Genomic DNA, 13,234 nt, shown 5'->3' with positions numbered 1-13,234 from the left:
ACTGTAATATGTTTATGACAGTGTAGCACTAATACTTCATCGGTTTACATACAAATACATGCACTATCTCTGATTTTTATTTATTTATTTTGCAGGCTTAGTTTTGTGTCCTACATCAGCGGCGGAAAGAAAGATTTTTTTGTCTTTGCCTTTTTACACTTTGTGCAAAAGCTGGATACCTCCACAATCATGCGCTTTCACAAAGCCACACCATTTCCCAGAAAGGTGGAAAATTATCTGAAGATTAAAAGTGGGAAATTGTGTTGCTTTTACAAACAGTGTGATCTCGGACGTTTAGCAATTCAAACAAATTTTGTGAGTGAAATGTGAAATTATGCTAATTCGATTTTGTTTCTAACTACAGTACAAGTACATTTTGATATGCAGTACATACAATTTGTTGATATGAGTATTCAAACTAGAATATAATATAACGATGACATTGTACAGCCTGGGGGGGGTAGTCGATACATTTTGTGTACAGCTGTATATAATGGAGCATTTGAGAATTCGTACGGTGAATGGCACCAAATCACAACACATGCAGTGCTTTACTTCAACTCCAAAGTGACCACGACTGGGTTCTGTTTGAATTTATCATTTTCATCCATCTGGGTTGACTCTCCAGTGTCATTTCCAGTGACATTTATTCCGTTTAAGAGATGAGTATGAGGCAAAAGGGTAGACACCCTAAAACAGAAAATAAAGAGAATAGCACATGTACGAAGCAATAAGTGGGACTTGAGAACAGAAAAGAAATGAAAGCGATGTAAAAATCTGTATATATAATAATAATGTACAAATTAAAAAGAAAAAGAGCAAATATATTATAGAGATTATTATTAATGTTATTAGATCCAATATGCAAAACGTTCATACCCCATGTGTTTTATATTGTGGAATAAATGTTGATGTTCATACAAACTTGATTGCTTTTTTTCTGGTTTTTCCTCTTTACCCACTATCATTATGTTGCACTAATTTAAATCCATTACTCAATCTATTTTTTTCATTAAATAGAAAACAATGATCTTGATAGATAGATAGATAGATAGATAGATAGATAGATAGATAGATAGATAGATAGATAGATAGATAGATAGATAGATAGATAGATAGATAGATCTACATACGAATTTAATTTGTTCCAGGACCTACTTCGTATGTTGAATTAGTCGTATATTGGATCAAATATTTCCAGGAGAATACACTGTAATTCGTTTAATTTGTTCGACAGCCAAAAAAATCAATGATAACTTCTTCATAAATACTGCAGATAATTACACATAGTAATAAAACAAACGCATTATATCAGAAAGATGTAAAAATAAATAAATTACTAAGAAAGAATCAATAAAAAGGGATTTTTATTGTCGCTGTACCTTAGAGACACATAGAAATACATACGTTCCTTAACTTACTGTACAGTATGTGAACTTCAAATCAACTTTGCTTATTTGTTTTATTTTTTTATATTTTAAACACATTTTTTTCTAGTTTTCAGTTTTATTTAATCCAACTTGCATAACGTTAACTTAAAACGAACCTAGCTTTTTTATTTTTTTATTTTATGTATTCATTTTTACTTTCATCTTCACCCTCTTCACTTCCACTCAATCCAGGATTTCTTTTCTTTGCTTCATTTACCTCCTCACCATCACTAGACCACTTCCAGGCGTTCCAGGAAAGGCGTTCCATCTCTTCCAGGGTAGGGATGGTGATCCCCTTGGATCGCTTGACTCCTCTTTGGACTTCCTTGATTGTCGGAATGTTCCGGCCACATTGTTTCGTAAAATCACACGCACTCTGCGTGCATGTTTTTATACAGTGGAGCCTCGGTTTTCGACCACAATCCGTTCCAGAAGGCTGTTCGAGAAGTGAATCGTTCGAATTCCGAATAATGTTTTCCCAATACAAATAATGAAAAAAAAAATCCGTTCCAAGCAAAAAAAGCGCCTTTTTTAAGCATTTTTTTATTTGCGCATTTTTGTCCGATCGCGCAACTGCAGCGCACCGCCGAACGCGCAATCGTAGCGCGTCGCAGACCGCGCAACTGCACCGCGCTGGTCGCATTATTGTGACAGAGCCGTCGCTGAAATTTAGAAAATATTTTTAAAGTCCTGATGTACTTTCCAAAATTTAAGTGGACCGATCGCGCAACTGCAGCGCACCGCCGAACGCGCAACCGTTGCGCGCCCCCGACCGCGCAACTGCACCGCGCTGGTCGCATTATTGTGACAGAGCGGTTACTCAAATTTAGAAAATATTTTTAAAGTCCTGATGTACTTCCCAAAATTTAAGTGGACCTCAGTGCGCAGGGAGCTTAATTTGGTCCGGTCGCGCAACCGCAGCGCGCCGGGCGCTCACTGTCGCATTGCTTTAGGAGCGTCTTTGTGTTTTAGGATGGCTTTACTGCTCCCACTTGCTTCCTTTGGAGGCATGATTAGAGTTGATGCAATCCTCAGAGTAACGACAATGTAATAACGAACGGAGTCAGTTGGCATGCGGGTCCTCTCGCGAGGTTCGACAACCGAATTTCGTCCGACATCCGAAGAAAGAAAATCTCGATTTCTTTTTTTTTTTTTTTTTTTTCGAATACCGATTTGTTCGAGAACCGGGACATTCGAAAACCGAGGCTCCACTGTGTATATATATATATATATATACATATATATATATATATATATATATATACAGTGCCTTGCGAAAGTATTCGGCCCCCTTGAACCTTTCAACATTTCGCCACATTTCAGGCTTCAAACATAAAGATATAAAATTTTAATTTTTTGTCAAGAATCAACAACAAGTGGGACACAATCGTGAAGTGGAACGAAATTTATTGGATAATTTAAACTTTTTTAACAAATAAAAAACTGAAAAGTGGGGCGTGCGATATTATTCGGCCCCTTTACTTTCAGTGCAGCAAACTCACTCCAGAAGTTCAGTGAGGATCTTTGAATGATCCAATGTTGTCCTAAATGACTGATGATGATAAATAGAATGCACCTGTGTGTAATCAGGCACCTGCTCTTTGATAGTCTCAGGGTTCTGTTTAAAGCGCAGAGAGAACCATGAAGACAAAGGAACACACCAGGCAGGTCCGAGGTACTGTTGTGGAGAAGTTTAAAGCCGGATTTGGATACAAAAAGATTTCCCAAGCTTTAAACATCTCAAGGAGCACTGTGCAAGCAATTATATTGAAATGGAAGGAGTATCAGACCACTGCAAATCTACCAAGACCCGGCCGCCCCTCCAAACTTTCATCTCAAACAAGGAGAAGACTGATCAGAGATGCAGCCAAGAGGCCCATGATCACTCTGGATGAACTGCAGATAACTACAGCTGAGGTGGGAGAGTCTGTCCATACGACAACAATCAGTCGTGCACTGCACAAATCTGGCCTTTATGGAAGAGTGGCAAGAAGAAAGCCATTTCTCAAAGATATCCATAAAAAGTCTCGTTTAAAGTTTGCCACAAGCCACCTGGGAGACACACCAAACATGTGGAAGAAGGTGCTCTGGTCAGATGAAACCAAAATCGAACTTTTTGGCCACAATGCAAAACGATATGTTTGGCGTAAAAGCAACACAGCTCATCACCCTGAACACACCATCCCCACTGTCAAACATGGTGGTGGCAGCATCATGGTTTGGGCCTGCTTTTCTTCAGCAGGGACAGGGAAGATGGCTAAAATTGATGGGAAGATGGATGGAGCCAAATACAGGACCATTCTGGAAGAAAACCTGTTGGAGTCTGCAAAAGACCGGAGACTGAGACGGAGATTTATCTTCCAACAGGACAATGATCCAAAACATAAAGCCAAATCTACAGTGGAATGGTTCACAAATAGACGTATCCAGGTGTTAAATGGCCAAGTCAAAGTCCAGACCTGAATCCAATCGAGAATCTGTGGAAAGAGCTGAAGACTGCTGTTCACAAACGCGCTCCATCCAACCCCACTGAGCTCGAGCTGTTTTGCAAGGAAGAATGGGCAAGAATTCCAGTCTCTCGATGTGCAAAACTGATAGACATACCCCAAGCGACTTGCAGCTGTAATTGCAGCAAAAGGTGGCGCTACAAAGTATTAGCGCAAGGGGGCCGAATAATATTGCACGCTCCACTTTTCAGTTTTTTATTTGTTAAAAAAGTTTAAATTATCCAATAAATTTTGTTCCACTTCACGATTGTGTCCCACTTGTTGTTGATTCTTGACAAAATATTAAACTTTTATATCTTTATGTTTGAAGCCTGAAATGTCGCGAAAGTTTCAAGGAGGCCGAATACTTTCGCAAGGCACTGTATATGCTCAGTGGCCTAGTGGTAGAGTGTTCGCCCTGAGACTGGAAGGTTGTGGGTTCAAACCCCGGCCGGGTCATACCAAAGACTATAAAAATGGGACCCATTGCCTCCCTGCTTGGCACTCAGCATTAAGGGTTGAAATTGGGGGGTTAGATCACCAAATGATTCCCGAGCGCGGCACCGCTGCTGCTCACTGCTCCCCTCTCCCCCAGGGGATGGATCAAAATCACATGGGGATGGGTTAAATGCAGAGGACAAATTTCACCACACCCAGATGTGTGTGTGACGATCATTGGGACTTAACTACTTAACTTTAAAATAAAGCTATATTTCATTTATGAAAATAAAGTTGTATTTTAAAAACAGTTCCATCACTGCCTCCTGAAGGTGAAATACAATTCTGACCAAATTATATGGGTCAGTAAAAGTAGAACACCATTCTAACAATGCCTAAAACATTTTTTAAAAAGCACAAAAGGCTAGTATGAAGACAAATATTTGTATTATCCATCCCTCATCCATCCATCAAGGCAAATGGAGATCTGTGTGCAGTGAGAAAAAAATGGGGTGGATTTGGAATCAGCACCCAAAAATTAATTCAGAAAAGTTTACTTGCATCTCTGATTTGAAAAAATAAAATAAAATCGTAAAAATGTGTCAACCAGGGTAGTGCGTATTTCAATTGGTCAGAAATTAACAATTTTCGTTTCATTAAGTATACTGTGTGATTCTTTAAAAAAGAATAATAATAAAAGTGAAATCTTACATGCACCTTGCAAGATGCGAATTTCTTCATTTTCTGTTTGTTGGAACACGTGGAGGGGTTCCACCACAATGCCAAAGATTTTCGACGGGAGTGAAAATGAATCACTCCTACCAACGAAAGCGGTGGTGCTGGATTTGCAGTTAAGTTGCAACTGTTTTAGTTTTTTTTTTTCAACGTAGCGCTGCTAAGATTAATTGTTTATTTCACATGCGGGATGTTATTTTGAAAGTCCATAGTTTTTGGGGTGGGGTAAATTTAAGTTAACGAGTGACAATAAATTATTTTATACGATCTTTGGCCGTGACGTCACCACAAACGCCTGCTGTTTTCAATGCTTGAATTGCAGACTGGACGAGGAAAGCGTCAGGAAAGCAACTTTTTCACTGGAATAACCCCAAAATAGATACTCTTGAAGGGCAAATATGGCTCAAATAACTTCCGGGGGAGTTGAACAAGATTCTCAGTCAACGTTGGAGCACAATGACAACGGAGAAACCGTCCATACCGGCTTTGGGGGACAGGCCGTGTCGGACTCCAAACAGGAACTGGATAAAAAGAACGACATTGGGCTCGGAATGGACGTTCGTGGCGGTCGCGGTGCCGGAGTGGAAAACAACTCGTTGCTTGACGACGGCAAAGACGAGGGAGACTACGGCAAACTCTCCGAGCCGGGCAAAAGTCCCGCACAGGGGAGTCTGGCGACTAGCACCGAGTCGGCCCAAGAGGGCTCCCGGGTGCTGAAAGCAGAACAAAGGGAGGGAGGCAACGGTTCTTCCGAGCCTCCGACAGAGCATACAAAGGCCGCGGAGAAACACGAGCACGGCGTGAAAAGACGAGCCAGCGTGGAAGTGGCCTCGTCGGACGGGGAGCCGCTCAGTCGGATGGATTCTGAGGACAGGTCTGGGAAAGTAGTAACTCAAGAAGCATGGCGACTTGGTCACTGGTAGTCTAAATATTACTCCGAAGAATAGGTTCCCCTAAAATAACCCAAACGCGCCAGCCTTTTGAAATCTTTCCTGTGCAAATAACGGCACACTCAGCCAAAATGAAAAGAATGTTAAAATTTAAATGCGTGCCATCCTGCCTCACGTCTTGAAACAAATTGGAGTGCAATACCTGGATGCAACCAGATGTGGCGCTGTTGTTTCACTCTGAACTCAACTTGATTTATAGACACGTTAAAACAAACGCACCGAAATGCAGCAACTGGGTCTACAATCGGTTGGTTTTCCCCAAAAACGTTTCTCACTCAAGCTATAAAATTATAAGAAAAAATAAATGGTCAATTGCAATAATCCAATTTAAGCATCAACAAAAATTGTAAGGTAACAATCGTAATCAATTCCCTCAAATTTACAGCACATTTTACCAAATGGAATCAATCCATTTGAGGGTCAAATATTTGTCATCATAAAACATTTAACTGTACTTAAGACAGATTTGAACATTAACTATAAATGCTAAAACAAAGTGTAAATGTGGGATTACAGAAGTTAAATAAAATAAATTAGGAGTTCAATTTAACAGTTCTGCCTTTCTGCTTTTCGAAATTATGACGATTTACTGTCATCATTAACACATGGCAGAAAACTGCTGAACACAAAATAAGAACTTACGTATGTTCTATTTTTCCTCTCTAAAGTAACTCACTCAACATTTTAATATTATTGAGGTACCATATCATCCAGCATATCAGTCCAAATCCAGCATATCAGTCCAAAAAAATAGGCCCACTCACGTTTTATATGAGGAAGCATAAGACCCATTCTCCCATCACAACCCTAACTTCTTTGTTGTCTTTGGTCTTCTAGTATCAGCAGCACTCTAATGGACATGGAGAGCATAGCATCAAGTGGCCGTTCCACACCAGCGACGTTCAACAGTCACGGCGGGGCCATGATTGTCGGCAACGGCTCCATTCCGGTGAACGGCAAATCGTTGAGTTATACGTGCTGTTGGGATCACTGCCAAGTGCACTTTTCCTCCAGCCCCGATTTGGCCGATCACATCCGAGCCACCCATGTTGATGGACAGAGAGGAGGAGTGAGTTTTATTCCATGTTTGTATGACAGTGCCTGTTAGTTTTTTAATTTTGCTTTTCTCAATTTGAAAGCTAGTTTAAGTCACTTCTCGACTTGCATTTTCGGTTTGCTCTGCACAGGTTTTTGTGTGTCTGTGGAAAGGCTGTAAAGTGTACAACACACCGTCCACCAGTCAGAGCTGGCTACAGAGACACATGTTGACTCACAGCGGCGACAAACCATTCAAGGTGACACGCGGTTCACGAATTGATTGTCAAAACCGCACACTTTGTCTGCTGGCTTGTAATGTATTTGTATGGGTGCAGTGTGTGGTTGGAGGTTGCAATGCCACATTTGCCTCCCAGGGTGGGCTGGCCCGCCATGTCCCCACTCACTTCAGCTCGCAGAGTTCGTCTAAAGTCTCCAACCAAGGCAAAATGAAGGAGGAATCTCCGTCCAAGGCTGGCCTCAACAAGAGGAGGAAGCTCAAGAACAAGCATAGACGTTCACTCCGTACGTACAGCACATGACCATTAAAACATTTTTGACAAGTAATCAAAATCCATTTTCAATCTAAAAAAAATTAATTTAGCTTCTCATTAGTAAATCTGCTGCTGACTCACAATTGACGGAAAATAATTTATCAATAAAACGGACCCCTTGACACACAGCTCAGGTTGTTAATTTTATCTCTGTCTGGAGTCATTTTTTTTATTGTAAAGGGAAGAAAATAATGACTCTCGACGCGAGACCACTCTTATAGAGAACTACCCATATTGTAATAAATTCTACAAGTTAGACAAATAATGCATGAATCGCCCCCCCCCCCCCCCCCCTTCTTTCTTTAGCCCGTCCACATGATTTCTTTGACGCCCAGACCATGGACGCCATCCGCCATCGAGCTATATGCCTCAACTTGGCCACACATATCGAGAGCCTTGGAAACGGACACAGTGTTGTGTTCCACAGCACGGTACGCACATAAGATTAAAAAAAAAAAACTACATGTGTTTTTGCGTTTTTATGAGCATATGTGTGTGTATCCAGGTAATAGCAAGGAGGAAAGAAGAATCTGGCAAAGTGAAAGTCCTTCTGCACTGGACACCTGAAGACATGTAGGTTTTTTTATTTAACTCCCATTCTTGTGATTTTGTGCTTATCTTAATCTGTCTTTAAATGTCAACGGATAACTTTTTTTTTTTGAAGACTCCCTGACGTTTGGGTGAGTGAGAGTGACCGATTGCAGCAGAAAACCAAAGTTGTGCACTTGTCCAAGCTGCCGACCGACACGGCTGTTCTCCTGGATCCCAACATTTACAGGTGTGTGACAAATGAGGAGCAGGAGAATCACTTTTGTTGTTAACAAAAATATATTGTGTCCCCACTCACAGGATGTTCTTCTAAGGATTTCTCCCAGGAATGAAGTAGAGCTATATACAAAGATTTTTGGAGCGTTTAGAGACTTATTTTTGTGCTTAGGAGCTTAATCTCGTAAGATATTTAGGGATGTGTTACTCTTACTAGATTCAGAACAGAGTCAATTTAGACACATTTGTAGAGAAAAGCAGTTTGTAAATACTTGAGATTTGTAATATATTTTCTTACCTTGACTTTGAAAAGTTTCTCAAAATGGACTGTAGCTGTATGTACCTTTTTTTTTTTTTAAATATATTTTTAAATAGTTGGTTTTATCGAGGTCATTATCAGGTATTGTCAGCACCATGAAAACCAGGAGATTGCCTTAACCGTCATTAGTGCTGTACCACTTTTTTACTCATTTCTACAAAATGTGATTTTTAATCAGAGTGGTTCAAAACAACTGGTCTATCTGCTGTATTGTTTCTGTGTAACTTGTGTGTTTTTAGTTATATAAAGATCCCAAATTGAGACTTCATCCATCTTTTCTTATTCACATCCAAATGATACATCGTAAACATCTTTCTGACAAAAAAAAGTTTGTTAGCATATTTCAAGTGCACAACTACAGGACTCCATTTCTTAACAGGCCACACATTTAACAAATGTAGTATTCTGATATTCATTTGTATTTACAAGGCAAAGAGGTACGATGAGAGCAATTAGTATTTCCAAATGGAGGAAACGTAGAAAAGTCATGATGCTTCCCGGGCCTACAGAAGTTTTCCCAAGCACTACGTTGACTCATTCAGGAGGTCACGTCTGAAGAACTGCAGGCCTCTCTGGCCTTAGTTAAGGTGAGTGAACATGTCAGTGAATTCAAAGTTGAACTTTTGGAAAGTGTAAAAACAGCATTTCAGAAAAACAAAATATCAAGAGTTGAACATGGTGGGGGTACTGTAATGGTCTGGGGCTGCTTTGCATTATTGTACTGGGTGAGTTGCTGTGATTGATTGAATCATAAATTTGGCTCTTTACCAGAAATTCCTAAGGGAAAATATTTGGGTATCAGTTTGTGACATCAGGTTGAAGCAAACTTAGGTTCTGCAGTTGTAGATTGTGCCAAAACACACGAGCAATAGAAAGAATAAGGGTTTTGGAGTTTAATAGTAATTATATGGTATTTATTTTAAAACTAAATTAGGTAGTAGGCGGCACTGGTTCGCCTCACAGTTCAGAGGGTGTACATACAGGGGTGTCAAGATCCTTTCCTCGGGGGCCGAATCCCTACATGTTTTCCAAGTTTCCCTCGTTAAACACACCTGATTCAATTAATCAGGCTCCTGCTGAAAGTGAGGATGAACTGGTCATTTGAATCAGGTGTGTTTAACAAGGGAAACTTGGAAAACATGTAGGGATTCGGCCCCCGAGGAAAGGAGTTTGACACCCCTGGCTGTACAATATAACGAAGTTGGGAAGCGTACCCCCACAGACCACCGTGTCGGGATCCTTTCGTGACGTCATAACAAGTGGCCGGAAATCGCTCACCGTCCCGTGTTGATCCGATGGCTGGACTGCTGAAAAAGGTACAAGTAGAGGTCAATGATTTTTGTTTTGATATGAACCAAAACCTAAAAAGAAGACAATTTCTTTGTTCGTTTGATTGTCGCGTTCCAACAGCGTTTTTTTTTTGTAGTTGACGTCATATGCACAGCTTAAAAGTGACCGCTTTAGCTAGCGTGGTAGCTTACCTCATTTCATGAGCCATTTGACTTATTTGTACGTAAATTTTCGCTAATATACTATTCACATTCACCACGTCTGTTACACAAGCACCGTTAGAGCAAAAAAAAAAAAAAAAAACGTTTTGCAACTCGCCACAAGCAAGAGTCTAATCCAAATTGTACTCTTCGCAACATTTGTTATGATTTGGATGTAGCTGGTTTGTCAAGAAAATATTTTGGGATTTGAGGAGATGATTAAATGTTTCCCATTCGTCTTACTTTTGCCTAAACGCATTACATGTTTGTGTACCAGAGTAAAATAATGTGTTATATAGTAAATTATGTTCACACCATTAGTTATTATCAGTGTGTGTAAAAATGGTCTGCTTTCACAGTGATTCATGTCATTCTAGGCAGTAGCTAAAGAAAGCTATGCTGTATGATTATTTATGGGAGAATATCCTATATGATTGGTAATGATGGAAAAAATACATTGCTGTAATTGATGTGCACACAATGCTTCAAATGATAATACCCAACGTATGATTCAAGACAAAGTAGCAGAGCGTGACAAAATTAAGTAATTTAAATTACTAATATTCTGGGACTGTAAGATGTGCATCTCACATTAAATAATGGTAGACATTGCAATTAACAGTTGCATAAATGTTTCTTTATCTCACAAAGATAATTTACACCAATTACGAATGCTTTCTTTTATCCAGTAGTATAATCGTGGATGTGAAATAACAGTTGTGTGTTCATTGCTGTCATTCAAATCATCTCCCATTGCTCTCTTGCAGACGACTGGCCTGGTTGGCCTGGCAGTGTCCCAAAATCCACATGAGGTTAGAAAGTGTGCGTCAGCAACATTTTGCGTGATGACAAACTTAGAAAGAAAAAAACCAATTACAAAACCCCCTATATGTACTGATATGTTTTTTTTTTAGGCCAATGCCTATACTTGAAAGAAAATAATTCCATCCATCCATCCATTTTCCGAACCGCTTAAAAAGAGCTATAATCGGCAGATTTAATTGGTAGAACGATAAATCGGTCATGTTCTACATGCTATGTCGCTATCAATTGAAAAACTCCAGAGGTTCCAAAATGGGGGAAGAATGAATAGATTTGAAAACAAATTAAACATTCATGTATTTTGTTTGTTTGTTGGTTTGTCTAGCTCAGGGTTTTTTTCCCCCAGTGTTTAAACTTATCTAGAAATTTACTTAAACCAATGCAGCAGTGTCAATTGTTTTGTGACAATGCAGCAGCTTTTAGTTAGGTAGCTCAAAAATAGGAGTTATTGGTTTGTTGTATTCTTGGTGCACTGCAAAGTTATAACAAGAGTTAAAAACTTTCCCAACCACTAAATAAAAAATTACTAAAACCAATTAATAAAATAAAAATGCTGAGTGCTTTTAAAAAAAAATCATAAATTCCAGATTAACTACAAAATGATCTCTGTTTTCACTATTTCATGTATGATACATACATGAGCTTATGGGGTTCATTTTAAATGTATTTTCTTACCGAACAGAGGAAGGTCCAACAGTCATTTGAGATTTGCAGTATACTTGACAAATACACCATTAAGAAAAAACACTACCAAAACTAAGGAAAACAAAACTAAAATGAAGCATGTTTGAAAATGTAAAAATTAACCAACACATTCAATCAAGATGTCTTTGTTTCCCCCCACCTGTTTGATTCCTCAAAACATCACTCAGCGACTGAGGATTCTCTACTCAAAAATCCTGGCATCAGTGCAGAGCATGCCACAGGATGCTGGCTACAGGAAGTATACTGAACAGTTGGTCAATGAGAGGTTCAGCCACGTCAAAACGGTCAGTTACCTTTTCCAGGGCTGTGGACTCGGTCGGATTTTTGCACCGAGTCCGAGTCCGGCCTCTTGACCACCGAGTCAGAGTCCGGCTGTCCATTTTTTCTGTTAATTCATGTGACTGCTTAGTCTTTATTCAAGGCTAATTTAGATCAAAATCTAAATAATTACAACAGTTTTGTGATGGCTTTGTCTTTATTAAACATATAAACGAATACAATAAACAGATACTTTCAAGTTTCAATTCAACGACTTGAGTTTGTTCTTAGGAACAAAATCGCCTCAACCAAGTCAGCCTTCATCGCGCCGCGCTGATCAGACATGATAAACTTGAGCCCGGAAAACAGGCGCTCTACGCTGACTTGGCTGATTGGCATTGCTGTTAGTGTCCGAGTCGCTGCCTTGAGGCCGGACGGATAACGATCAGCTGTAACAAATGGGCTCTCTTTCATTCGACCAAGTGCCAACATTGCCCCAATTTCTTCATCTATGTCGGTTGGCGAGGTGGCGGCGCTCAATGCTGTCAAGTTCTTTTTCAAACTCATCCTCCTCCGTCGATGTGGAGCCATCAACCTCGGCCTCCATCGACGGCCCCTCCAAATAAAATTGAATGTATTTTTTTTATTGTCGGACTCGGTGGACTCGGTCAAAATCAGCACCGACTCCGGCAAAAATGACCGAGTCCGATCGAGTCCGAGTCCCCGAGTCCACAGCCCTGCTTTTAACTATTTAATTGATCAAAGCAATACAAATAAATGTTGTTTGCAGGAGCCTGATGTTGAGCAATTAGAGAAGAAGATTAATTGTGGACAAATTGAAGAAGTAATTTTTCAGGTACTGAGATGGGATTTTGACTAAGTCAAGAACATTAATTATTATTGAATGATTAGGATGGATACATAGTCATTTTCTGTTTCTTTTCAATTTAATTGTACAACAAAATTTAAGTCCGGCACAGTAATACAATGAAGGTGCTGTTTTCATGTTTACAGGCCGAATGTGAGCTGGCTCTATCAAGAAAGATGGCCGAGTGGAAACCATGGGAACCTCTGATTGAGGAGCCTCCTCCTAACCAGTGGAAATGGCCCATCTGAAAATACTTGTGACTTATATTACTGCCATTATTATTAAAATGAATCCATTCAGACAGAAAGTTAGTTTCACTGTGTTGGATCCAAATTATTAAGCATGTTTTTGTCACTGCAATTTTTTTAAATACGTAAAT

The 13,234-nt window shown here is 39.7% G+C and overlaps 2 protein-coding genes across 4 annotated transcripts; both read left to right on the top strand.

Moving 5' to 3' along the window:
- The first annotated feature begins 5,370 nt into the window (after positions 1-5,370).
- Positions 5,371-8,980, top strand: aebp2 (AE binding protein 2). Its single transcript, XM_037242568.1, has 8 exons — positions 5,371-5,963; positions 6,877-7,108; positions 7,227-7,334; positions 7,413-7,599; positions 7,935-8,059; positions 8,134-8,201; positions 8,293-8,406; positions 8,478-8,980. The coding sequence occupies exons 1-8, from the start codon at positions 5,488-5,490 to the stop codon at positions 8,488-8,490; spliced, it is 1,323 nt and encodes a 440-aa protein (XP_037098463.1). The 5' UTR covers positions 5,371-5,487; the 3' UTR covers positions 8,491-8,980.
- Positions 8,981-9,892: 912 nt separating this feature from the next.
- Positions 9,893-13,198, top strand: ndufa5 (NADH:ubiquinone oxidoreductase subunit A5). Of its 3 annotated transcripts, XM_037242569.1 has the most exons (5): positions 9,893-10,028; positions 10,970-11,014; positions 11,897-12,013; positions 12,778-12,843; positions 13,002-13,198. In XM_037242569.1, the coding sequence occupies exons 1-5, from the start codon at positions 10,008-10,010 to the stop codon at positions 13,101-13,103; spliced, it is 351 nt and encodes a 116-aa protein (XP_037098464.1). In that variant the 5' UTR covers positions 9,893-10,007; the 3' UTR covers positions 13,104-13,198. The 3 variants fall into 3 exon arrangements, with proteins under 3 accessions (XP_037098464.1, XP_037098465.1, XP_037098466.1); XM_037242570.1 differs by lacking the exon at positions 10,970-11,014; XM_037242571.1 differs by lacking the exon at positions 11,897-12,013 and having other exon boundaries at positions 9,904-10,028; positions 13,002-13,162.
- The last annotated feature ends 36 nt before the right edge of the window (positions 13,199-13,234 follow it).

This window comes from Syngnathus acus, chromosome 23, assembly GCF_901709675.1.
Source record: "Syngnathus acus chromosome 23, fSynAcu1.2, whole genome shotgun sequence".
In the NCBI taxonomy this organism is placed as follows: domain Eukaryota; kingdom Metazoa; phylum Chordata; class Actinopteri; order Syngnathiformes; family Syngnathidae; genus Syngnathus; species Syngnathus acus.
Note: the sequence above shows the minus strand (reverse complement) of the source record. Positions and strands in the feature narration are given on the sequence as shown.